The following is a 27,007-nucleotide window of genomic DNA, read 5'->3' as shown; positions in this document are numbered from 1 at the left end:
AAATCTGAATGAAGGAGAGGAGAGGGGGCAAGTAATACAAATTCATTCAAAATATAACCCACAAACAACTGGTTTGCAGAGACTTCTGTTTTGTTTTGTTTTGTTTTCCAGACTAGAAAGAAAAAAGAGTGGAGGAAACAGAGCAGGAAGCTTCACTTCCTTTCTTCTCTGTTCAATATGGCTTTCATTTCTTTTACACCAGCTAAGCTAGCTAAGCAAGCTATTGAAGCTTCTCATCTTTTTCCAGGCCCAAGGCCAAGGCCGCCCCGCAGCAGCAGCAGTTGAGAAATGCAATAAGTGGTCAAACTAAACAGTCCATGAAGCTGATCTCTTCATCAGAGGCTTCATCTGCTTGTCTTCTTCCAGAGCTATCATACCCAGGTGGGATGGATCTTCCAGCATCATTTTTGCCACCAAATAGCCAGCAATCGACCAGGTTTGAAACTTACGAGCCTGCTTCCCAACGAATCGACCAACCTTTCCGTCGTAATACTCAGGCCAGCTGTCCTTCAACAATCTGGTCTCGGCGAGCTCAATGGCGCGTCTTGCAATCTGGGGTCGCCCTGTTTTGATGCTTGCCGCCGTGAGGAGCCATAAGAGCACTGCAGCCAACCATAGTACAAACTAATTAAGATAATGTACATTAACAAGGCTAAATTATAAGCATCGTGCGAACTACATCAGAAATTGGAGCAAATGGGCTAACGATTTTTCTCAATTTCGACATCTTGAGATCTTTCGTAATGGACAAGTAATGTATTTTTTTATTTGTAAAACCAGAACCAGAGGAGACATCCACGGAAAAGAAGCAGCTTCCAACACTCTGTCAAGCTTAAGATCACAGTTGGGGAACTACGAACTCAAGTTGAAGCCATCTTGTTGAATAGTAAAACTTGGACGGTCCCAACACACATATAGTTACCACCATTGGGTAAATTGTATGGAAACTATAGGTTCTTTTCATTTTTAAAATGTGATTACACTAGTGCTATCGGTTGACTCTGTTGGCTGCATGTTCGTAGTTCCAGATGGATGCTGACGTTGATTTGAAGTTGAATCACAATTTTTGTAATAAAAGGAAGCATACCTGGCCAAGAGCCTCCATTATGGTAACTCCATCTGGTATTTTTTGGATCACATCCTGTTACAATCCGCCATTCATGCCCTTCTAAGGCAGGATAACAAATCTTCAGAGGCATCTCTCCAACCAACTCTTGCCAACGAGATTCTATTAGATCCATGATTGCAATAGATTGCTCAGGAGTTGCCAAGGATGATAAGATGGCAATGCAATTGCCCAAACAGAACCAACGAAAATCCATATTTGCAGGGCCAACATTACCAATAAAGTAACCCCCGTGAGTTGGCATAAAATCAAAGACCCATTCTGGAAGAGAATCAGGCATTATATTGAACTTATTGACTGCAGTGTGAGAATATTCTTCAGTTTTGTACCGATATATATCATTAAGCTGCTTTAAGTCTAGCCAAAAGTAATTTCTCATGTGATAGCTCAAGGCATGAAGACGCTTTGATACTCGTTCAAAACACTCCTTTCCCTCGCCTTCTTGCTTGATTAAAACCAAAGAGCATCTCAAAGACATGAAGAAAAGAGCTTGTATTTCAATTGGATATCCATAAACACCCTGAAAGAATATATTAAACCAATGATAATGACATAAAAAAAACATAGAAATTAACAAATAATATTCAGAATGACAAAAGGTCATGGTAATGAGTTTAAACAAGTTGCGTACTGAGTACAAATGCACATGTAAATACATTGCCTTGAAAGGAAATATACTACCATGGGGTATCAGGAAAGTTAAACACAACAAATATCTTGCAATATGCATGGCAAAGGGAAGGGCAACTCCGGTGCAGGAGAGAGGGGGAGAAAGACTGTTTTATTATTTATTAAATTAGAGAAAACCCAACAATTAAACAGGTTTTTGACGGAGTGACATCAAAAATAGGACTATCCTATAAAGGGCCAGGGAGAGCCTAAATAGGGCAATGCTTCTAAGGACAATCTGTCAGAAATTTGATTTCTATCCTAAGTGAGCTTCCATTAATTGTTCTCAATGAGATAAGAATGTTAGTTTAAAAACAGCTTCAGACAATATAAATAGGCTTTTGATAAAGATGATCAAATAATTTGATAAGCCTATCACACCAAATATTTATTTAAAGATGTAGATAGATGGCGAGTGTATGCCAATCCTTATCCTATTAGAGTCTGTAATGGAAGGACCCTATGGGATCACTACATATACATGCTAGGTCCCCTCCTGTCCACTCCACAACATTTGTGATAGCTGCCTAATCCCATTAACAAAGTCACAATCAAGGTGAGAGAATGAGAGGAAGGTGTAGTCCATTGCAGACTTCTATATATCCAGAGTCTAAAGAAGGTATTCAGTTTCTGACTTTCAGAATGGCAATGAGTTCAGGTATGTCTTTATAGTCTGATTATTTTCTCAGTGTTTTATTATTCATGTATGGTTGCTAGAAATTATCTTACACAATCCACATCTAGGATATGGCATTCCTTTAAGAGTTGATTCTTATGTCTGGCAAGGTGACTTGTTTTAATCATAATGATATCTCCTCCTCCTAGTCAACCTTGCCACCAAGGATGACATCTGGTGATTGTATCAATGTGTTGAAAAGCACGATTTGTTAGGGAACAAAACAAGTGATTAAAAAAAAAAAACTGGAACATAATTGCGCACATACAACAGATAAAATTAACATAGTTCAGCAAAGAATGCTTACGTCCACAGCTACACTAGGTATTCTTCACTATTTGAGAAGGTTACACTATTATAAGAATTATGCCCACATATTTATATACAAAAATTAGGGTAAAAGTAGAACTCCTAATTTGAACAGGATTCTTGATCTGTTTAGTGTTTAGGGTCCAAGGGCTCCGCCCCCGAGCCCCTGCAAGGGCACTGCCCCCTTGACCCCACCCCCACGGGCCACCCACTAACTGGGAAATGGGACCCCCATACTAGTTCGGTGTAGGGGTCATAAGCTGAATCAAGTTCCACATCTCCAACACCCTATTATGTGGAGGGATTCTTCATCCTCATAATCTGACAAGAAACTTTGATCTTCTTTTTCAATAATGTCCTTGTCAACATATCAAAACTATTTCAATCAGAGTGAATCTTCTGAAATTCCAACAACTTAAAATTCAAATCTTTGATCCAATGGTACCTCACATTAATATGTTTTGATCTTGAATGAAAAGTAGAGTTCATACCAAGGTGAAAGGCACTTCAAGCATCACAAGAGGTCATTAACAGTCTTTTCTTGAAGAAACCAAGCTTTTGAAGAAATTCAGTTTCCCACCAATGTTGAGGGAAAGCACCAGACCTACCTGGGTTAAAACCCAAATGAATGGTACTTATGTATTTTGGAAAACTTATGTGGAGTTTTACGTTTCATGAAACCCTAGATACATATGCAGCAAGAGAGAAGGTTATCCCGGAGAGGGAAAAAAAAAAAAAAAAGAAGTGAAAGAAAGCAGTAGCCAACAAAAGAGAAAAGAGAAAGGCAGTGTCCTGTTTTCGGACAACGCTGTAAAACTTTCATCAAATTGACAATCAAGTAGCGATTTCTTTTCTAATTGGCCGAAAATTTGGAGAGTGGACCTAAAATGCATAGCCCTTAAATCTAAACGGTAGAGATTTAATTGAAGTCTCCTAGCACGAGTTTCTGATTGCATCTTTCAATTCCTTGTTTTGTAGATATTTCTCTCACATTGGTTCTTTTTACTTGATTTTGTGATCTCCTTCAACCAGACCAGCATCACAGTCACATAAAGTATGAGGTTCCACTCTTTGATGTAAAGAGCAATTTTATTGTATGACAGTACAATTCAAGACGTTTGGTGCAAGAAGGTCTTGATATGGCTTTGGAGGAGAAAAATCCTGATGAGTATACATCAGGTTGGCTGGGGATTCTTAGTAACTCGTCGAGGTGATTTTTAGGGCCAATAGGTTGTTACTGGAAAATGATGACATGGCTTATCAATTTGTAACTTGGTGAAATGAAATGCCAAGTAGTGAATTGGGGTAATTAAGATGATTAATTATAATAGTTGTGGATATGTATGGAATTACAAAATATGTGGTGCTAAGTTGCAGCAAGGAGGGGGGGGGGGGGGTAGCCGGGTGGTTGAGTATGCAAGTATTTTGTGTTAAATAGGAGTGAAATGGTTAAATGACCAAAATGAGTTTAATGAGGATATTAGGAATGAGAAAAGGTAAAGGGTAAATGTGGGATTTAAAGGTTGTGGATGTGAGCCTTCATTTCAATTTAGTTTTGGATTTCAAATCTCATTGCAATATAGTTTTGGATTTCAAATCTCATTCCAATATAGTTTTGGATTTCAAATCTCATTTCAATATAGTTTTGGATTTCAAGTCTCATCCCAATTTGGTTTTGGATGGGATTTCAAGTCCATGGCTATATATATTCTTCTTCCTCCCATATTCTCTTCCATTTTCTTCTTCTATTTGGATTGGAGCTGCAAGTTGGGGTAGATTTTCCAGCATTTGAGCAAGCTCTTCTATTGGGTTGTTCTTCATAAAGCGGGAGTGCGGGAAAGATGGAAATCGATTATCTAAAGGCAAGTTCTAAACCCCCTTTTGCATACTCTTAAATCCCTATGCAAATCCTCATCATTTTGTGTACTTTATCCTCTCTTTTACCCTGGTTTGGTTCCGAATATTAAACTTGTGAGTCGTTGGCAGTGGTTTTAAGTTAAATAAAAAAATTCCTTGCGTTATTTACTTCTAACCGTCACGGGGCTTTGTATAGCCCTATTTCCTTGGGAATGATGCCGCACCTAGTTGGGTAGGTTCCATATCGGTGGTTGTGTGACGGTTGTGGGTTTTGGGTCACTTGTATGTGAATTTAATATTTATTTAATTACAATTTTGTATTGATATTGTGTGTTGGGATCCGTGAATGCTTGGACACGTGCATTTTAGAAAAACTAGGTGCACGAGCACTGCATCGAGTGTGTATTACTATGTGGACGAAGCATGGCCTGATGCCTGGTTTATGGGATCTTGTATCATGCTTATGCTTACGATGCCATGCATTTTTATGTGTTGCATTGCATGGTTCTATTGCACATGGTGACTTTGATTTTCGGGTATATATTTTTCGGACAGGGGTACCAATCCGAGGTTGTTATCATGGACGGGAGGATCGTTCCGTTTCAGGCGGGAGTACCAACTTGAGGTCATCTTTGGCTCAAACTCTAGACTAGCTCAAGAAGGGCCCGAGAGAAGATTAGATCTGTTACGAGGTTGTGCACAGGATTTTGGGAGCAGCGACTCATGGTATCATGCTTGCCAGTTCATGGCAGCGATAGGTTTGTTGGGGACTTGGGTGCCGGTGTCTTTTGTGTGAGCCCCAGGGACCATTACATGCATATTTAATTATGCGGGTTGTTCATGACTTGTGGTTCGTGGTCTTGGAATGTTGTTGTTAGTTATGCACGTGGCGTGCAGGTGGTTTGGGGATTACATCTTCAGCTATACTAGCCTTGTTTCTTATTATACTTGCTAAGTCTTGTGACTCACCCTTGTTTTAAAATCATTCCAGGCAAAGAAAAAGCCAAGGTCGCAGGCGAGGGTGGTAGCGCATAAGCTGGTTGGGTAGTACGGTGTATAAGGCAATCTCAGCCGTTCAAGTCCTGTGGTGTCTAGAGTCTCTGGGAGTGCCGAGGGTGTGTTTTGTTTTCTTTTGTGTTGTACCAATATGGACTTTGTGGTATATAAACCAAGTAACCACGATGGTAGTGGTTAGCCATGTATGTATGCACGTGTTTTGCAGTTTTGCTTCCGCTGTGTCAGGCTTCATTTATACTTGCAGTATGGATGTTTTATTTAAGCCTATTTTTGTGCCACTACATGACGACCTTCTTACGGATCTTTTGTGCTCGCAGGACCTCCAAAAGGCGGGCCGTTACATTACATGGCCCCTGCCTAGTAGATAAAGTCTACTTTGTTGAAGGAGTCACCAACAAAGGAGCTTTAGGACTAGTTAGAGAGTATCTATGCCTCACAATCAATGCCTAACTGGTTATGTTTGAGGATGGAACTATACCTGCTCAGAATAGATGAATGAGGTAATTTGCATGATCATATTAATGCATTTAACTAGCTAGTGCATCAATTCTTGAATTTAGGTGTGAAGCTCGATAAATACCCCCCCCCCCCCCCCCCCCCCCCCAAGTTTAGTTGTTTATTAACCACACCAATGATCTATGAGATGTTTTAGCCAAATTACTGTGGTTGTATGTTCAGATTATGTCCCAGTCAGATAAACAATCTCTAGAGACTGTGATCTAGAGTAGGATGAGGATGGTTTCCAGTTTTATCTGTGCAAAACCAGATAGTTTCTTCATACAAAAGCACAGATTGAGTGGATTTATCCCATTGTTATATAATCATGGATGTAGAAATGTAGGCATTGAGGGCAAATCACCACATTAAATTTTTTGCGTCATCTTTTCTCTTGATTTCTCTGTGTGATGGTGTGCAATCTGAACCTATCACATTAAATCACCGGATATTGGTTGGTATATTTTTATTTATCTTGTTTTGTTTTGATTTCATAGTTGTTTAGATTTTAGAGTTATAATTGGTTTAGATTTTATCCTCTGCATCAGATTGTGCTTGCCAAGAATTGTAGTTCTTTGATGAATTATGTCATTGAGATGTTGATACATGATTCTAGTTGTTGATAACGAGAAAAGAGAAGATATCTGGTCTATTCCTATTATTTGCTGATAGTGGAAGATTTGGGTGGACAACACTCATGGTTTTTACTGCTCACATTGAGGAGGTTATACATATATTATTTGGTGTTCTTTATGCTTGGTTTGATAAATGAATTTTGGTATATTTTGGTTTGTTATCGTATCTTAGATCCATGTGCTTGAGTCACAATAGGGCAACCTTAAAAGGCTCTTAATGACATGATTAAGTTGTGCATGTAAATGGGAAAAGGTTGCTAGTAATAACACCACAGACCTTCATGTAATTCAATCTAATATTTTGATAGAAGCATGAAAATACATAGGATAAGAAGACATTTTATGGTTAACAAAATTATTCGACATGATCCATAAATTGAAAAAAATGTCTGACTAATGGAAAAAGAAGCACTATATTGCCTATTTAAGAAAACAGAGAATATGATCACAGTTATAAAAATTACAGGGAGATGAAGCTAACAAGTTAACACCATGGAATTTCGGGAGAGGGTGCTTGAGCTTGGGTTAAGAAGAGAAACCGAACAAGACCTCAGATGGAGGGTCAGTCAATTTAGTAATTCTTGGAGAATTACCAAGAATATAACAGAATTTGGGAAAAGAATTGGTAGATGGAGAGAGGAGATACAACAGAGAGGAAGAATTCGAGAGAGATAAAACACAGAGAGAATTCAAGAGTAAAAGCATAAGGATTCTGTTATTCCAATCGCTACCTTCAACCATTACACCTGCCTTCTTAAAGGCTCTCTCTTTAACTGTCTTGTAACCCTTTAACAGTATTCAGCTACTACCCTTATAACTCCCTAACAGTATACAACAACCCACCCCTTATTAGTTACAGTAGTTATAGCCCAATTGACCCTTATACCCCTAGGTTCGTAACAATTCCCCTCCCCTTAAGAAAATTCTTGACCCCAAGAATTTAGAACAATTGTGCCTGCTTTGTCACCCAATTCCTGCCTGTTCTTCTTCTTCATTTTCATCCTCGATTCCTTCCATGTTAAGTAACTGTTTTTGGCATTGGTGGCCGAGGCTGAATTTATCTCCACACTTATAACATAATCCCAACTTCTGTCTCTGCTTCATAGTAGTTGATTTGGCTGCATCAGGGTTAGAATTCACATTCACTTGATTCCCTTCCAATGGCTGATAGAACGAAGGCTGAATTTCCGTGGCCATCTAGTACTTATTGAAAATTGCTTCCAATGTAAGCTCCTGTAGCTTTGCCATCTTAGCCGCATTTTTCAAGGTTGTAGGCATCATCATCTTAACCATAGGTCGTAATTCATCCTTCAACCCACTAATAAAGCTAGATACAAAATATGGCTCAGTTAAACTTGGCTGAGACAACCTTAATAACGCCATCAATTATTCAAACTTCACCTAGTTGATCACCGAACCTTCCTGCTTCAATTTATTGAATTCTTCAACTATATTTGACATATTTTTTTCTCCAAACCTATCACAAAATTCTTCCACAAATTTCATCCAATTCAGCACATTACCCTTATCTTGCGCCCACCCTTGATACCAAGAATCAGTCGTATCATTAAGATACGTTGCTGCCACTGAAACCTTTTGTTCCTCATTAATTCGATAAAATTCAAAAAACCTTTCACAACGACGGATCCACCACTATGGTTTCAACCCTTCAAACACTGGTATTTCCAATTGGGGCATGGGGGTATGAAAGGAAGTTTGAGCGGAAATTTCTTTTACCTGGCTACCTTGCTCCAAGGCGATTTGATCTCCTGTTCCCAGACCTTCGTCCTACCTAGGGAGGATGTCGTCACGGATCAAGATCGGGTCCCCACCCATTCTTGGAGGAAAATCCGACGAAAGACAGAACTGGGGCAGTGCTTCCAGCATGTTAAACATGCTATTAATCTTATGTCCGTACTGTTCCACTGCTTCTCTATTCTTCTCCAATTCCCGAACGTTGTCCTTGATAGCCGAAATGTCCTCTCGGCTTCAAATCATGGCTTCCTGCATCTACGATATCCCAACTTCTAACACCTCCATCCAGACTTCCAACTACTTCATCTAGGTTCCTTTAGCCATCTTGCACTCCCGTCACCCCTATCGCAACTGTCGTCTTGGCCAATTCTGACAATCTTGATCTCTACTCTTGCTCATGTCTATCAATTCTTCCTCGCCTTGGGCGGCGTTGTTGCTCGCATCCGTCAATTCTTCTTCGCCTTGGGTCGTGTTGCTCTTGCTTGCGTCCATCAGTTCTTCCTCGCGTGATTGCTTGTGTCGGACAGTTCTTCTTTGCCTTGGGTCACGCTACTCTTGCTCATGTCCGTCAATTCTTCCTTGCCTTGGGTCACACTATTGCTTGCGGTCGTCAACCCAACCCACACCTTGGGTCATGCACTGCCGGGAACGCCGGCTTTGATACCAGATTGACAAGACCTCAGATGGAGGGTCGGTCGATTTAGTAATTCTTGGAGAATTACTAAGAATATAACAAAATTTGGGAAAAGAATTGGTAGATCAAGAGAGAACAAGATAGGAGAGAGATAGAATAGAGAGGGAGAATTCGAGAGAGATAAAACAGAGAGAGAATTCAAGAGGAAAAGCATAAGGATTCTATTATTCCAATCGCTACCTTCCACCATTACACCCACCTTCTTAAAGGCTCTCTTTAACTATCTTATAACTTCTTAATAGTATTTAGCTACTACCCCTATAACTCCCTAACAGTATACAACAACCCACCCCTTATTAGTTACAGCAGTTATAGCCCAATTGACCCTTATACCCCTAGGTTTGTAACAAAACCAAGGCCCCTAAAGTTAATTTGGTTTTGTATCTAGTACGTCCACAATTGAGCTATATACTTGTTGAGCCACCTAATAAAAAGATCTAGAGATAAAAAGATTTTCATATAGTGTTTATAAAAATAAAAAATAAAAACTTGTGACAAGGTTTGTAAAGAAGTCATATGAAGGGTTTTAAAAGAGAGAGTCCAACTTGCTTATATACAAACTATTAAAAACATGTACCATAGAGTAGACATACATGTTAGGACATGTAAAGGATTATACTGAGGCTTTTTCAATTACAATTGAATTATATCAAGAATCTACACTAAGTTTTTATCTCTTTAGTGATAAATCAACTCGCTAGACACATCCAAGAAGACATGTCTTGGTGTAGGTTATTTGAAAAAGACATTTTCTTGGTAGATAGGTTAATAAAAGGTATGAATACTAAGCTCCAGGTATATAGGGATACCATGGATACCTTAAAATTAGAAGTTCAAGTTAAATATATCAAAAACCGAATATATGAAATGTAAGTTTAATAAAAAATAGAAGTATTCATAATGTTATAGTGAGACTAGAAGATAAAGTCATTCAAGAAAAAATCAAATTTAGACATTTAAATCAATTATTCAAAAAAACAAGAGGATTATTGCGGATATTACTCACAATTAAAATAGGGTGGTCAAAATGAATAAGCGTTTCCAACATTTTATGTAATTGTAAAATTTCTTTAAAGATAAAATGAAAGTTTTATCTGACAACTATAAGACCAACACTATTGTAGCATGGAGTGTTGAGCTGTAATTTGTAAACACCAATATGTGTAAAATCTGAGTGTAGTTGAGATAAAGATGTTGGCGTAAAAGGGGATGGAAATCAGTCTTCTAAAAAGAAAGGAGAAGAGGCGGCAAATCCTTATTGCTATTCTTGTTTAGTTTCCTAAATCAAATTAGAATACTTTCCTAATCTTTCAATGTATAATCTTTCCTTAATTGTTGTAAATCATTCCTATTGTATACTTTCTAAAGATGTACAGATTCAACCCTATAATTAGGGCTACATATCAATGTAATATTCTAAGCTTTTCCGTGCAAGTTTTCATGGTATCAGAGCCCAGTGCCTAAGATCGTTTTTGAGTATTGTTGCTTTCTTGTTTCGGGCCTTCATTGCCATTCCTCGGCCTTCATTGTCGATAGCCCTTTTTTGATTCTTCCGATTGTTTTTGCTAGCCTCCTATTGCCTTAGAAATTTTTCCTTACTACAGATCTTCTTCATCGTAGCTGTTTTCTTTTTTTCCTCTCTCTCTCTCACCCATGTCAGAAATCTCGAAAATAACTCCATTTACAGCCATTGATGAGACCAACACTATGGTTACTTCAATTGGAGCAATGCAAACTAGCGATCTACCAGGGATGCACCAATCATATCGATTGGATGGCCGAAACTACCTGCAGTGGACGCAATTGGTCAAGACAATCCTGAAGGGGAGAGGGAAGATGACTCACTTGACAGATCTGAGTCCCAAGGAATCGGATTCGGGGTTCCAAGCTTGGGATATAGAGGATTCCATGATCATGTCATAGTTGTGGAATGCAATGCAGCCAGAGGCTAGTAAAAATTACATGTTCTTATCCACTGCTAAAGAAATATGGGACACGGTTAAAAGAACCTATTGCCCAGATAAATATCCAAAAGGGGGGTGAATTGGGTTTTTCAAAAATATTTAACTTTTGCTCTTTGTTGAAAAAAAAAATTAACGTGATCTTTTAACTTGAGATTACACTAAATATGGAAATAGATAAAGCATGCAACCACAACACACAAGAGAATTTTATAGATATTCAGCTCCATAAAGATCCTAATTCTCTCTCCCAAGACTAAGCTTGAGGTTCCACTAGGGAGAAAATAACTCTAGCTTTTAATTGGAGCTAAAACCAACAGAAAACCCCTTACCCTAAGCAAGAATAAACCCTAGCTTACCACTCGCACATACAATCTCCTCACATACAAGTGAGTAAATGACAAACTAACAACCAAGAGCTTCAATCAAACAAGTAATCAGCAATAGCAACAAATTGTTCACCAACACTTGAACTCTCTTGTTTGAATGCTCTTCAGAGTTTGGTCAACATGCATATTCTTCATAAACAGTTGACTCTCCTTATATGGTGACCATTTAAAAAAATATTTGTTACAAACACAAAGAGAGAAGGGAATATCTGAAGGCTTTTAAATTACTTCAGCTTTTTAGTTTTATCTTCAATTTTTCAGCAACTGTTGGGATCAACATAAACATAAGAGTGCTTTGTACACAAGGTCAAACTAATAAAGATGAGGGGACAACCTGAAGCATAATTGAGCATAAACTTTATGGAGACAAAAAGTAGCATATGTGTTGGAGCAAATCAGAATCTTCGAAAAGCTAACCAAAAGTAGCTTTATTTCAAAAGGAGAGCTTTACCTTTATGCATGGGAATGTCAGGTCTGAGTAATAGGGTACAAAGAAAAAAAAAAGACCATGAAATATATCTCTTGGCGTGCACCAAAAAAAGATACGAAGAAGAAATCAGAGATGATCGTTTAACTTAAGTCGATTGAAGTTACATCTTCGGTTGACTGAAGATCAAATGTCAATGATCTGGTTGCCTTAAGTCAACTGAAGATAATTCTTCGGTCGACTGAAGTTGTCCAGTGACTCTAAGCAAAAAGTTCGGTCGACTTATCAGTCGACTGAAGATGGAGGCCAAACATTCTGGTCAACTTTGGTCGACTAAAGATATTCTTCGATCGACCTAAGTTACACATAGACAAACACGCACTTTCTGCCTTACTTCAGTCGACTGACACACAGCATCGGTTGACCGAAGATACTTAGACATGAAAGAAATATAGAGCATGCATACACAAATGTATACAACACCTTTGAGCATAAATTTTATAAGAATCAAAATCATTTTTGTAATTTCTGGGGAAATAAATTTTTGCTGCATCAAAATCATTTTATTTTAACACCCTTGAGTATAACAGAACCTATTCTAAGGTTCAAGATGTGTCAGTTATTTTTGAGATTAAGATGAAGTTTAGTAGCACAAAACAAGGGGCTTTGATTGTCATGGAATGCTATAATAAAATGAATGGCTATTGGCTAGAGCTTGACCGCTACTAGAACATTAAAATAGAATGTGGAAAAGATGCAGCCACCCTCAATTCTATTCTTGAAAGAGATAGAATCGTGGAATTTTTTGCCAGCCTCAATACTGAATAATATCAAGTACATATTCAAATCCTTGGAAGGGAAAAATTTCCATCCCTTAATGAAGTTTTTCTAGTGATAAGAAGTGAGGAAAACAGGAGAATAGCGATGCTGGGAAATATCAGTGCTAAAGGATTAGCAATGTTCACTAATAAAGGTGAAGGATCAAAGTTCAAAATGCAACAGGGAAGAGTAGGAGGACAACCTCGAGTGCACAATAAGGAGGGCTTGTGGTGCACCTATTGTCAGAAGCCGAGGCATACTTGTGAGACATGCTTCAAGTTGCATGGGAAGGATGTTGTGTTGCAAAAGCTAGGAGGATTCAAACATATGTCCTTAAGAAATCAGGCAATGCCTAAAAATCAAGCTTATCTCTCAAATATGCCAGGAGATGTGGTGGAAAAGACTGATATGGAGGCAGAACTGGAGCTGCAGCAACTTAATGCTGATGAAATCAACAAACTCAAGGAGTTTCTGAAATCAATTCAAGGAGGATCATGCTCCATTGCCCAGCAAGGTGAACAATCAAGTAAAAGTGTTTTGAGTTCTTTAATAGCCTCTAAAACTAATAGGAATAACATGTGGATTTTAGACTCACGAGCTACAGATCATATGTCTTGTGATTCCAATGTTTTTACCATCTATAAGCCTCTTGAAATACCCAAACAAATTATGATTGCTAATGGAACTTCTATTCCTATCAAAGGTCAGGGACAGGTGACTTTTAACCCTAATCTCTCTGTTAAAACAGCTTTACATGTCCCTAATTTGTTCACAAACCTGATTTCTGTTCACCAACTCACTAGAGATCTCAATTGCTAAGTAATTTTCTCTCCTCATTCGTGTGAATTTTAGGACATGGCTACGGGAGGATGATTGGAGTTGCTGAGGAAAAACATGGATTGTATGTACTTAAACAGGAGCTGCTACAACCTATCAAATTTCTGCCTAAAGCAGCTTGTTTCTCCTAGTCCTCTCATTCGGATATTTGGCTTCACCATTACCTTCTTGGGCATCCTCCTTTCTACTTACTAAAAGCTATGTTTCCTGTTTTAATCAAACAATCAGATCCTAGTGTTTTTCATTGTGATGTATGCGTACTTTCAAAACATCACCGAGTCTCTTATCCTATTAGTAATAAAAGATCTGCTCATCCTTTTGCTCTTGTACATTCAGATGTTTGGGGACCATCTAAGACTCTCAATTGTTCTGGGGCTAGATGGTTCATCTCTTTTATTGATGATTGCACTAGAATGATTTAGGTATTTCTCTTAAAGGACAAGGCAGTTGTTAACACTATGTTACCTCACTTTTATTCCATGATTATGACTCAATTTGGCTCTCATATTCAAAAATTTCAGACTGATAATGCTAGGGATTATTGTAATCAGCATTTGCAAAAAAACATTTCAAGACAAAGGAGTTATACATGAATCTTCTTGCATCAACACTCCACAACAAAATGGAGTTGTCGAGCGGAAGACGAGACACCTCCTAAATGTCACCAGATCCCTTCTTCATTCTCATAATGTCCCTAAAAGTTTATAGGGAGAGGTTGTCTTAATTGTAGCCTACCTAATCAATCAAATGCCATCTAAGCTTCTTGATCATTGCAGCCCATTTCAATGTCTTTCCTCATTTTTCCCTTCCATCAGCTTACATACCCCTATTCCTCTTAGGGTTTTTAGTTGTGTAGCCTTTGTTCATATCCCTCAACAGGCCCGTGATGAGCTAGATCCAAGGGCTCTTAAGTGTCTCTTCCTTGGTTACCATCTTACCCAAAAAGGTTACAAATGTTATCACTCCCCTACTATTAGGAAGTTCTTTGTTTTGAAGAATGTGACCTTTGTTGAATCTCAACCTTTCTTTGGTCCTCCTAATCTTGGTCTTTAGGGGGAGACTCCTTGGAATGAAGACCACGTGACCGCAGCCCTTCCTAACCCAGATCTTGTTCTTCCCACAAATTTGATTGATACTTCCAAGGCCGTCCCTGCTACTCATCCCGCTACATCCACTGATCAAGCCATTGATCAGCCACTGATCAAGATAGTGACCATGTTCTTCCTCTTCCCAACCTAAGCGCAAACCAAGCCAGGCCATCAAATTTCCCATCCCCGATTAGATTCAAGGGTACTCCTTTTGTCTATCACAGGAAACAACAGTTCATGTCTTCACCTCAGCATGAAGCAACATCCTACTCCCAGCTAGGTACTGAAAAGGTTGACTCTCTTGACCCTATTCATTCATTTTCTACTGATTTGGATATCCCTATTACTATTAGAAAAGGAGTTACGAGATGCACTCAGCATCCTCTAGCCAATTATCTTTTTTACAACAAATTATCCCCAAGACATAAGAGCTTTCTAACTTCTCTTGACTCAACTGTTATTCCTAAGTCGGTGGAAGAGGCCTTAAAGGATCAAAACTGGAGGATGGCCATGCAAGAGGAGATAAGAGCATTAAAGAAAAACAATACATGGAATCTGGTGCCTAAGCCGAGAAAAATAGTTCCAATGGGTCATAGATGGGTTTTCAACCTAAAGTACAATGCAGATAATTCCTTGGAAAGATACAAGACTCGATTAGTAGCCAAGGGCTACACCCAAACTTATGGGATAGACTACTTGGAGACGTTTGCACCAGTAACAAAGACGATCACGGTAAGAATTCTCTTATCTTTGGCAGCATGCTATGGGTGGAGATTACATCAGCTAGATGTGAAGAATGCATTTCTCCATGGTGAGTTAGAGAAGGAAGTATTTATGGAGCAGCTACCCGGATTTCAAGAAGGAAAAGGAGGAGAGATGTGTTGACTTAAAAAGCACTTTATGATCTCAAGCAATCACCAAGAGCCTAGTTTGATAGGTTCTCTAGAGCCATAAGACATATGGGATATTGGCAAAGTAAGGGGGATCAAACCCTTTTCTTTAAACACTCGGGGAAAGGGAAGGTAGCAGCACTATTGGTGTATGTGGATGACATCATTGTGACAGGGGATGATGTGAAGGAGTAGCAAGATCTAAAGAGGAAGTTGTCTCAAAATTTCGAAATCAAGGATCTTGGGTCACTCAAATATTTTCTAGGAATAGAGGTAGCCTGCTCCAAATAAGGTATATTCCTATCCCAACGCAAATACATATTGGATCTTTTGAAGGAGATAGGGTTACTAGGAAGCAAAGGAGTAAACACTCCAGTAGAATTAAATGAAAAGGTAAGAGGAAACATTGAGAGCCCACCAGTGGACAAGGGAAGGTATCAGAAGTTGGTAGGGAGGTTGATTTTCTTATCTCACACTAGGCCAGACATAGCCTATGATGTGAGTTTAGTAAGTCAATTCATGCATTACCCCACTAAGAGTCATATGCAAACTGTCAGAAGAATATTGTGTTATTTGAAGACAACCCCAGGTAAAGGAATTATATTTAAAATAGGAGGATCATTGGATATACAAGGATATACGGATGCAAATTATGTTGGATCTCTATCTGATAGGAGATCTATTATAGGCTACTGCATATTCTTAAGGGGCAGTTTGATCTCTTGGCAAAGTAAGAAGCAAAGCATAGTGGCAAGGTCAAGTGCTGAGGCAGAATTCAGAACTATGGCACTTGGGTTATGTGAACTTCTATGGATGAGAATTGTGTTGGAAGATTTGATGATAGCTATCAATGAACCAACCAAGTTATTTTGTGATAACCAATCGGCTATAAGCATTGCGCATAATCCTGTACAATATGATAGAACTAAGCACATCAAGATTGATCGACACTTTATAAAGGAAAAACTTGAGAAAGGTATAATACAGATTACATATATTCCTTCTAAGCAACAGGTGGTTGATCTCCTACCAAATGGATTGGCAACTAGAAGATTTGAAGGCTTAGTATGCAATCTGGGAATGATGGATATTCATTCACCAGCTTGAGGGAGAGTGTAGGCGTAAAAGGGGATGGAAATCAGTCTTCTAGAAGGAAAGGAGAAGAGGCAGCAAATCTTTATTGTTTTCTTGTTTAGTTTCCTAAATTAGATTAGAATATTTTCCTAATCTTTCAGTGTATAATATTTCCTTAATTGTTGTAAATCATTCCTATTGTATACTTTCTAAAGATATACAGATGACCCTATAATTAAGGCTACATATCAATGAAATATTCTAAGCTTTTCCGTGCAAGTTTTCAGAAGACGTAGCCATATATGAAGAGACAAAATTACATATAAAGTTATCTGCAATAAAGTAGAAGTAGATCATGTTGCAGATAAAATCTGTGAGATGCAATTCAAATATTGTGATCATGTGAGAAAAAACTAACATATGCTTTTTCAAAGAGGGTGCATGGAAAAGAAGAAATTTGTAAGAAGAGAGGTAGGGAAGGCCAAAAGAAATTTGGTAGAAATCTTGAGCATGACATGAATTGTAATGGACTTACAGAAGATAAAGTCATAGATAAAGATAATTTGTGAACTAGAACCTATGTAGCATACCCACCTATTGAGATTAAGGCTTGGGGTATGTTTGTTGGTTTGTGTGTATTAGACCCATAAGTTTATCTTAAGAATGGAAGTTATGTCAAACTCTTTGGAAACATTACACCAAAGAAGAAAAGATGCCATTAGAGTCGATATTATTTGCAAAGAGAAGTTTGTACGTGGCAATTCCTTGGGATGATTCTCTTCTATTTAACCTGCCTTGTTGTGTTGGTTTTATTTCCTCTTTCCAGCTTTATCGTAAGGCCAAAGAACTTTTTGTCTCACATTGGCTCTGAAGCAGGAGATGAATTAATTCACAGTGGTGGCAATATCTTCTCTAGGCAGCATTCCTATTCATCTCTGCCTTGCCTTGTTGGTTTTATTCCCCCTTCCCTGCTTTACCTTATAGCAAAAGATGTTTGTATTTGCGCAATATTATTTTGATCATAAGTTATGAATGCAATCAATGAACACTCATAGTGCTCCATTCTCAGAGAGAGAGAGAAGAAAAAAAAACAAAATCAAAAATTTATAATTCTACCACAAACCTATAGGTTTTTCTTTCTTTCGTTTTTTTCTTTTTTTTGGCATTGGCAATGTGCCTCAAGCCATGTGCACTTGTGCCAACGTGAAAATTATACCCAAGAATGGGAAGAAGTGTAATCGACTGATGAGTACATCCCTTCAATACATGCTTTTAAGTGATAATACATTAGACTTGTTTATTGTGCATCAACTCTTAGCATTTACTCCTAAAGCCACATAGATTCAGGTTTTATTTCACTTGCAGTAATCTTGTTGTTCCCTTTTAAAATTATATTTCCTTATCACACAAGCTTCTTCCAGATTAAATAAATGAACAAATGGATTTGTATGTACAAGTTTTTTGAACTTTACTGATATCCAGCATCATTTATTACAGCACCCACATGTGTTTCTCTAAGGTTCTCACAATATTTTTTATGAAACAAGCTGTATCAAGCTTCACCAAACCAAATAGAGTTTCTCAAATTTTAACCAATAGGCAACAGGCTTGTAGGGTAAAAAAAAAAACAAGTACATAGTCTGCTAAATTTACACAGCTCACAGCCAATAAGTAAAGCATCACGGAATACAGTGAGTAGTTTCAGTTATAGTTTAGCAGCTATACATGAAATGCAGATTGGCTCACATTTTCTTACTCAATTAACAAAATCAGATATATAAAGTTATCGGTATGGAGTTGCAAAGACAAAATATCTCCATTATGTGTTTTCAACAGAGCTGCTAGGGACAACATACATGGATATAACCTGACCCGCTCCAATATTTTAGCAGCCAATATGTCCATAATATTTCTTCTAGTATGAAATGCAGATTGGCTCGCACAACTTCAAACACAAATTATCATGTTCACAAGGTTCATTTTAAGTGCCAATCAAGCCTTAGCCCATTGCGTGAGATTGGCTACATGAATTCTAGCTCCCTAATCGTTTAGGTGCTATGTAATACTTTAAGTATTTTGCATCCACATGTCAATATCAGAAGCCACGTGCAAATTGCCTCAGATAAGCAAAAGCTAGTAAGAAATACATAACAATACATAACCAACATGTATTCACTTAAAGAAATCAGTTCCAGAAACTTACCATTCTACGATCAATCATGCAGCATCCATCAGCACAAAGAAGTGTTGGAAATGTGTCAAATCCCTCTGAAAGGCACAAACTGAGTATCTTATGAATAGCCTTCTGGCATTCAGGCATGTCAGCCAATGAAGAGTCTCCTGTAGACTTTGTGTATGCACGAAGTAATATAATCCACCAAAATCCAGAATCAACAGGTGCCACGCGTCCTATTGCGCTCTCGCCAAAATCTGGCATTAAAGTTTCAGTATTCCTGACTGGATTGTGCTGTACTTTAAAACTAGCTGGCATCACTCCTTCTCCAAGTTGGAAAGCATCAATCTTTTTCTCCCAGGACTGAAGACAAACTGTCTTCAAAATAAAATTTTTGACTATTGCTGTCTCCCCATTCATCAAAAAAGCCAATGCACTTGGTATGAAGTCTCTCACAAAAACCTAACCACATAACAGAAATTAGAGGTGACTGTATCAAATTTCAGTCCCCTGAATGTATTATTTGTCATAGGATTAATAGGAGATACCTATATTAAAGATAAGAGCTTTAAGAAAGAGTAACTGGGGAAGACAAAAAGAAAAAAGGCAAAAAGTATGACTATAAGAACACCTGATCCATTGATTGCAATCTATAGATCATGAAACATCGGAGAGAGAACTGAAACACAATGCACCATCAAGTAAACTGGTATTCTATAAATCTGGAGGGCCGATCAAGAGGTCCACCAAGACATCACCGCTGCCCCTCATCAGGAAGCGTATTCTTTAATTTTATCTGCTTATCCTATTCCTCCCCATGTTTCATCAACAACAAGATGATGCTGAGAGGTCTTCTTTATACATGGAAACAAATAAACTATATCATAACAGTAACATAACTGAATATGACCAAAACTTTTCTCTTTTTTTTTTTTTTGCTTGATAAAAGATGATGGCGAAGATTGTGGATTTATTCCTAAATATGTTCTCTTCCAATTATTGGAGATTTCTTGCTTTAGGAGATTTCTTGTTTATCTTTCTTTCCCTATTGTATATTTCCTAAGATATTGGGATATAATCTCCCAATCTCTAGTATATATTGTAAAGGACAAATTCAGTTCAATACAAGAAAAGAATTATTTCTTTCTTCATGGTATCAGAGCAGCTCGAGTAAATCTAACCCTTTGTGCTGTTTCCTGTTGGCCTTCATTGCTTCTGTTCTCTCCGCTTGCTGAATTCCTGCCGGCCTTTTAATTGCTAACCACTGTTCTAAACCATTCTTGTTCCCTTCAATCTCCTTTATTATTTTCTCATTATTTGGTGAGAAGATGTCTAAGACTTCTGAGAACATGACATCCAATCCTGGAGCTGTTCTTGATGTCCTGTCAACTGGTTAAGGTGGAGAGCTTCATCAAAGCATCAATGCTATTTATTGCTTGAATGGGAAGAATTATCTGCAATGGTTGCAGATCGTGAGGATGTTCTTGAAGGGAAAAGGGAAAATTAGCCACTTAGATGGGACTGGTCCAAGCAGTGATAACCCTAAGTTCCAGGCATGGGATGAGGAGGACTCAATGATCATGTCCTGGATATTGAATTCAATGCACCCAGAGATTAGTAGAAATCTCATGTTCCTTCCTACAGTACGAGATATTTGGGAGACGCTTCAAAAAACCTACTCCATGAAACAAGATGTTGCGATGATTTACGAACTAAAAACCAAAGTTTCATCTACGGCACAAGGTTCTCTCTCTGTTACTGAATATTGTAACTATTTGAATGTCACTGGCTTGAAATAGATCATTGTCAAGCTCTTAAGATGAAGTGTGCTGAAGATACTAAAGTTCTACTTGAATTTCTTAAAAGGGATAGGATTTTTGGATTTCTGGCAGGACTAAATATGGAATATGATCAAGTAAGAGTGCAAGTGTTGGGAAAGGATCGGTTACCATCCCTTAGTGAGGTTTTGTCAGTAAGAGCGCAAGAGACACAACTGACCGAAGGTTCTGCCATGATGTCCAAGAAAGGTGCAGATGGTGGAGGAAATAAGCTGTATAACCCAGGACAAGGGCAGAACAAGGCTGATTCCTCTAAACAATCCAACCGAGATAGATTGTGGTGTTCGAACTGCAAAAAGCCTAGACATACAAGGGAGAACTGCTTCAATCTTCATGGGAAGGCTCAAGTATTGGCTAGGAATGGTGGATTCAAAGGACACAAACAAACCCAAGCCTACTTCTCAAGAGAAACTTGCTGTTAGTGGAGAGGAATTCAGCCAAGAAGACATTGACAGGCTGAAAAGTTCGCCTAACTCCCCCACCAAGACTTCTGGTACGTGTTCATTGGCTCATAATGGTAAGTGTCTTATTTCTGATTTCTCTAAAGCTTCCTGCATCTTCCATTCCAAATCATGGGTCATAGACTCTAGTTCTACTAATCACATGACTCACTACCCAAATAAATTTGACAATTATATGCCAGCACCTGGAAACTGAAAGATCTTTGTAGCTGATGGATCAACTATTCCAATTGCTGGTCATGGTAATGTTAAAGTTGCCCCCCTTCTTTCTTTACCTAATGTCCTACTTGTTCCCAAACTGCCAACCAATCTTCTCTCCATCTCCAAAATCACCGAAGACCTGAATTGTACAATCAAATTTTTTGATACACATTGTGTTTTTCAAGACAAAACCACAGGGATGACAATTGGGTTTGCTAAGGAAATGAATGGGTTGTACTATCTTGAAGAGACTAAAGGTGACTTACATGGACAGAATCAGTTGTTACTATGCTTACCTGAAAATACCTCCATCTCTTCAACAAGATCCACCATTTGGCTTCATCATTTGAGACTCGGTCATCCTCCTTTTCAGCTTCATAGAACTATGTTTCCTCCACTGTTTCAGCACATTTCAATTGATAACTAGTTTACAATGTGATGCATGTGAGTTTGCAAAACATCATCATGTACCTTTTACTTTGAGTTCAATAAAATCTTCTAAACATTTCTCTTTGATTCACTCCAATGTATGGGGTCCATCCGAAATTCCTAATCTCAGCAGAGTTAGGAGGTTTGTTTCATTTAGTGATGATTGTACCTGTACAACTAGGTTATATCTTATGAAAGAAAAATCTGCTGTGACCAGAATTTTTCCTATATTACATAGTATGATCAAAACTCAGCTCGGGGAAAATATTAAGAAGGTTCAGTCTGATAATGGGAAAGAGTATTTTAACCAATTTTTTATCTCTTTCTTCCAAAAACAAGGAATAGTTCATGAATCCTCATGTATTGACACTCCCCAACAAAATGGGGTTATTGAACACAAAAACATACATCTCTTAGAGGTTACTAGGGCATTACTTTTTCATTCTAATGTTTCTAAACTTCTTTGGGGAGAAGCAGTTTTAACTGCTGCCTATTTGATAAATAGGCTTCCTTCTCGTGTCATTGGCAATCAAAGCCCTCTTGATATGTTGTCCCAATTTTTTCCTGAGAGTATCAATTCCAATTGTTTACCCCCAAAAAATACTTGGTTGTACTTTGTATGTTCATGTTCATAAATAACATCACACTAAGTTAGATCCTCGAGCCCTAAAGTGTGTCTTCATTGGTTATTCTAGCCATCAAAAAGGGTACAAAATGCTATCATCCTCCTAGTCATAAAATCTTTGCCACTATGGATGTCATTTTTTCTGAACCTAACCTCTTCTATTCAAACCAGCTCTCCCATCTTCAGAGGCAGATTTCTAGGGAAAAATGAGAGTATGGATTTGCCCTTTTCTGATGACTTTCTACCTAGCCGAGCACCGGTCCAACAGCCTCCTCCAGTTTAATAGCCTACACCCAAACTTCCTAAGATTCAACAACCTAATACTGAAACAGTTTCAAAATCTGAGTCATTTGAACCACCCCAACTAGAATTGAAATCTCACAATGTCCCTCAGGTACAATAGTAGTCCCAATCAAATCAAGCATCCAAGGAATTGAAAGTTTATTCAAGGAGTGTATAGCCCAATCCAAACCAAAGACAGATCCATGACTTTGACCCAAGTCCAGGTACTGAAATAACACTTTTCTCCCTCATCTATTAGTGAGCAATCTGATCTTGATCTTCCTATTGCAATAAGAAAAAGAACCAGAAAATACACCCAGCACTGCATATTTGATTTTGTTTCTCTTAACCGATTGTCTCCTCAACATAAAAGCTTTCTTACCACTCTAGATTCCATTAATATACCAAAAACAGTTCGGGAAGTTTTAAGGAATAAATGGGCACAAGCCATGAAAGAGGAGATGAATGCACTAGAAAAAAATCAGACTTGGGAGATTGTCCCTTGGCCTAAAGACAAGAAACCCATGGGATGTAGATGGGTTTACACCTTGAAGTATAAGGCCGATGGTTCTCTTGAAAGGTACAAGACAAGGTTGGTTCCAAAGGGGTATACTCAAACATATGGCATGGATTACCTTGAAACCTTTGCACCAGTAGCCAAGATGAAGTGAGAGTACTATTGTCTTTAGTTGGACAATTTGATTTCAAGAATGCTTTTCTTCAAAACAATTTGGAAAAAGAAGTGTTTATGGAGATTCCACCTAGTTTTGAAGGAAGAATTGGACCAAGGAAGGTGTGTCAGCTAAAGAAAGCACTATATGGGTTGAAGCAGTCACCTAGGGCATGGTTTGGGAGATTCAAAACAATCATGCTGCAAATGGGATATAAGCAAAATCAAGGGGATCATACATTATTTATCAAACATACCAATGGACGTAAGGTTACTGCCCTACTTGTTTATGTTGATGATATAATTGTTATTGGAAATGATGGAATTGATAAAAAAAAAAAAAGAATCTTAGAGATTGCTTGGCCTGTGAATTTGAGATTGAGGAGTTGGGAAAATTGTATTATTTCCTTGGGATTGAAGTTGCTTACTCCAAACTAGGAATCTTTATTTCTCAATGAAAGTATGTTTTAGATTTACTCAAGGAGACTGAAAAACATGGCAGCAAATCAGCAAATGTTCCTATTGAACAAATTCACGAATTAGGGAAAGAAGAAACTAGTAGTGTTGTGGATAAAGGAAGCTACCAAAGACTGGTTGGGAAACTAATTTATTTATTACACACAAGGCCGGATATAGCCTATATTGCCAGCATAGTAAATCAGTTTTGATGTCAGCGTAGTAAGCAATTTGGGAGAAGAAGTGTTTATGGAGATTCCACCTGGTCTTGAGGGAAAAATCGGACCAAGGAAGGTGTGCCAACTAAAGAAAGCACTATATGTGTGGAAGTGGTCACCTAAGGCATGGTTTGGGAGATCCACAACAATCATGCTGCAAATGAGATATAAGCAAAGTCAAAGGGGATCATATGTTGCTTATCAAACATACCGGTGGAGGTAAGGTTACTGCCCTACTTGTTTATGTTGATATAATTGTTACTAGAGATGATGAAACTGGAAAAAAAAAAGAATCCAGAGATTGCTTGGCCTATGAATTTGAGATTGAGGAGTTGGAAAAATTGAAATATTTCCTTGGGATTGAAGTTGCTTACTCCAAACTAGGAATCTTTATTTCTCAACGAAAGTATGTTTTAGATTTACTCAAGGAGACTGAAAAACTTGGCAGCAAATCAGCAAATGTTCCTATTGAAAAGAATCACAAATTAGGCAAAGAAGAAACTGGTAATGTTGTAGATAAAGGGAGCTACCAAAGGCTGGTTGGGAAACTAATTTATCTATCACACACAAGGCCAGATATAGCCTATGTTATTACCATAGTAAGTCAATTTATGCATGATCTTAGGGAGAAGCATCTGCTAGCTGTTCATAGAATACTTCAGTATCTCAAAGCTACACCTAGGAGAGGATTGTTATTCCAAAAAAGGAGGTGAGTTCACCCTAGAAGTTTATACAAATAGACCATGTAGGATCACCCGTTGATAGAAGGTCTACAACAGGTTATTGCGTGTTCCTACTTCCTATGAGGTAATCTTGTGACATGGAGGAGCAAGAAGCAGTCCATGGTTGCTAGATCAAGTGCTGAAGCTGAATTCAGGGTTATGGCTCATGGAATTTGTGAGTTGTTATGAAATAATCATAGATGATTTGAGGATCAAACGAAGTGGACCTATGAAGTTGTACTATGTTAACAAATCAGCCATCAACATTGCCCACAATCCAGTCCAACATGCAGATTTTATAAAGGAGAAGCTTGATAGTGGGCTAATTAGCACTCCATATGTGCTTTCATGCGATCAATTAGCAGATGTTCTAACTAAGGGATTTTTCGTACTGCCTTGTCTCAGGAAATAACCAGCAAGTTGGGAATGGAAGATATCCATTCACCAACTTGATGGGTGGTGTCGAAGATTATGGATTTATTCCTAAATATGGCTTCTTTCCTAATGTCTCCTTTCCTAATGTCTCCTCTCTTAAATATGGATCCTTTCCTAATGTCTCCTCCCCTAAATATGTTCTCTTCCTATGTTGGAGATTTCTTGTTTTAGGAGATGTCTTGTTTATCTTTCCCTGTTGTATATTTCCCAAGATATTGGGATATAATCTCCCAATCTCTAGTATATATTGTAAAGAACATATTCAGTTCAATACAAGAGAAGAGTTATTTCTTTCTTCAGACAAATACCACCAAAACTTAAATATGCACCATTACTCACCAGTCTATGTTCCTCGGAGCAATGAAGGATCAAAAAAACTCTCAATTAAAGAAACTACTTCATTTCTCCTCATTCTGACCAACTTATTATCACAAGCAAAAATGAGCAAGAAATCAAAATATGATGCTTGTGCTAGCATAGAATAACAATAACTTGTGAATCAAGCGATGCCCAATATGCCATGTCAAAGAAAGTGAAGCTCACCTGATCATAGTTAAGTTTTTCCTCGGAGCTGTTATCCAGTGCTGCAATAGTCCCAATTGGTTGGCCACGAAAGGTCACAAGAGAATGCCTCAAAGCTTCCCAAGCCTCTGCAACCATCGGATGAGGTTCAAACCCATTTTGTGACCTTGGGGTACTGAATCCAGAGATCCCGGACCTTCTACTCGGTGAATGTGCACCATCAAGATGGTCCATATTTCGAAAAGGGACATCCACATTTTTAAAGGAGAATTGAGGAGAGAAGCCACACAATTCACTAAGGGACCTTTCATCAAATGATCTCTTTCTCTCCAAATTCAAAAGCCTTTGCTTAGAGAAATCACATTCTTCAATTTCAGCCAATGTGGATGAAGTATCAGGGCTCCTCACATTACCATTTTGAGCCACATCCACAGCGTGCGTAGACATTCCCCAAGTTAAAAATTGGCCAACAAGTGTATCGTATGTGATTCAAGTGTTCAAGATCTGCCCTGCAATTAAGAAAAAGATTAAAGATTTACGCAAATAAATAAGCAAATAGCAGCATCCAAAGACCAGAAAATTACGGATAGTAACTCTCTGTTTGGTAGCTGAGAAAGAACAGGGGAATTGAGACGAGAAATATTAAACCCTTTCATTTTGTTATTGCCTAAATGATCGATAACAAACTCAATCTTTCCATCAAATAATCAGACAGATGAGCTAAAAAAAAAAAAAGATCAATCAACAAAAGTCAACTCCGGATCAACATTGCCAAACACATCAGCAAGCTGAGAATAGAAGAAACTAGAGAAAAAAAAAAACACTCTATTCGGTTCCCGGCAAACAGGAAGAGGAAAACCAAGGTAAAGCACTGAACCCCCCAAGTAAAGCTCTTCTGGAACTTCAACATCCATCAACACGAAACACACAAACATGAATCAAGATCGCTGGAAAATGCAAATCACATGAAACCACAAGTGGTAGTTCCGATTAACGAACGAACGAAAACTTACTTGTACCAAAACCCTGAGAGCGGGAGTCAACGGCAATGGAGGGCGATAATTACAGTCGAAACGGGCCGCAAATCCACCGGTGGGCCAGTCGATTATCCGGAGCGCCGTCGATGTAGAATAAAGGCCGAGAGAATATCGCCTAATCTTCTCTTCTGTAATCTTTACATATACTTCAACACATTGATAATTTAATGGAGGGAGCTTCGAACATCAACCCGATAGCTTCTCAGCAAACCATCACGTG

At 38.3% G+C, this 27,007-nt stretch overlaps 1 protein-coding gene across 2 annotated transcripts; it reads right to left on the bottom strand.

Moving 5' to 3' along the window:
- Window positions 1-23: 23 nt before the first annotated feature.
- On the bottom strand, window positions 24-27,007 carry LOC127802630 (probable alkaline/neutral invertase B). 2 transcript variants are annotated; one of them, XM_052338552.1, is made up of 5 exons: window positions 26,764-27,007; window positions 25,772-26,254; window positions 18,922-19,353; window positions 1,088-1,646; window positions 24-602 (listed from the first exon to the last, which is right to left on the bottom strand). In XM_052338552.1, exons 2-5 carry the CDS (start codon window positions 26,195-26,197, stop codon window positions 307-309), a joined length of 1,713 nt encoding a protein of 570 aa, XP_052194512.1. In that variant the 5' UTR covers window positions 26,198-26,254; window positions 26,764-27,007; the 3' UTR covers window positions 24-306. The 2 variants fall into 2 exon arrangements, with proteins under 2 accessions (XP_052194512.1, XP_052194511.1); XM_052338551.1 differs by having other exon boundaries at window positions 25,772-26,259; window positions 26,764-27,006.

Source organism: Diospyros lotus, chromosome 5, assembly GCF_014633365.1.
Source record: "Diospyros lotus cultivar Yz01 chromosome 5, ASM1463336v1, whole genome shotgun sequence".
NCBI classification, from domain to species: domain Eukaryota; kingdom Viridiplantae; phylum Streptophyta; class Magnoliopsida; order Ericales; family Ebenaceae; genus Diospyros; species Diospyros lotus.
Note: the sequence above shows the minus strand (reverse complement) of the source record. Positions and strands in the feature narration are given on the sequence as shown.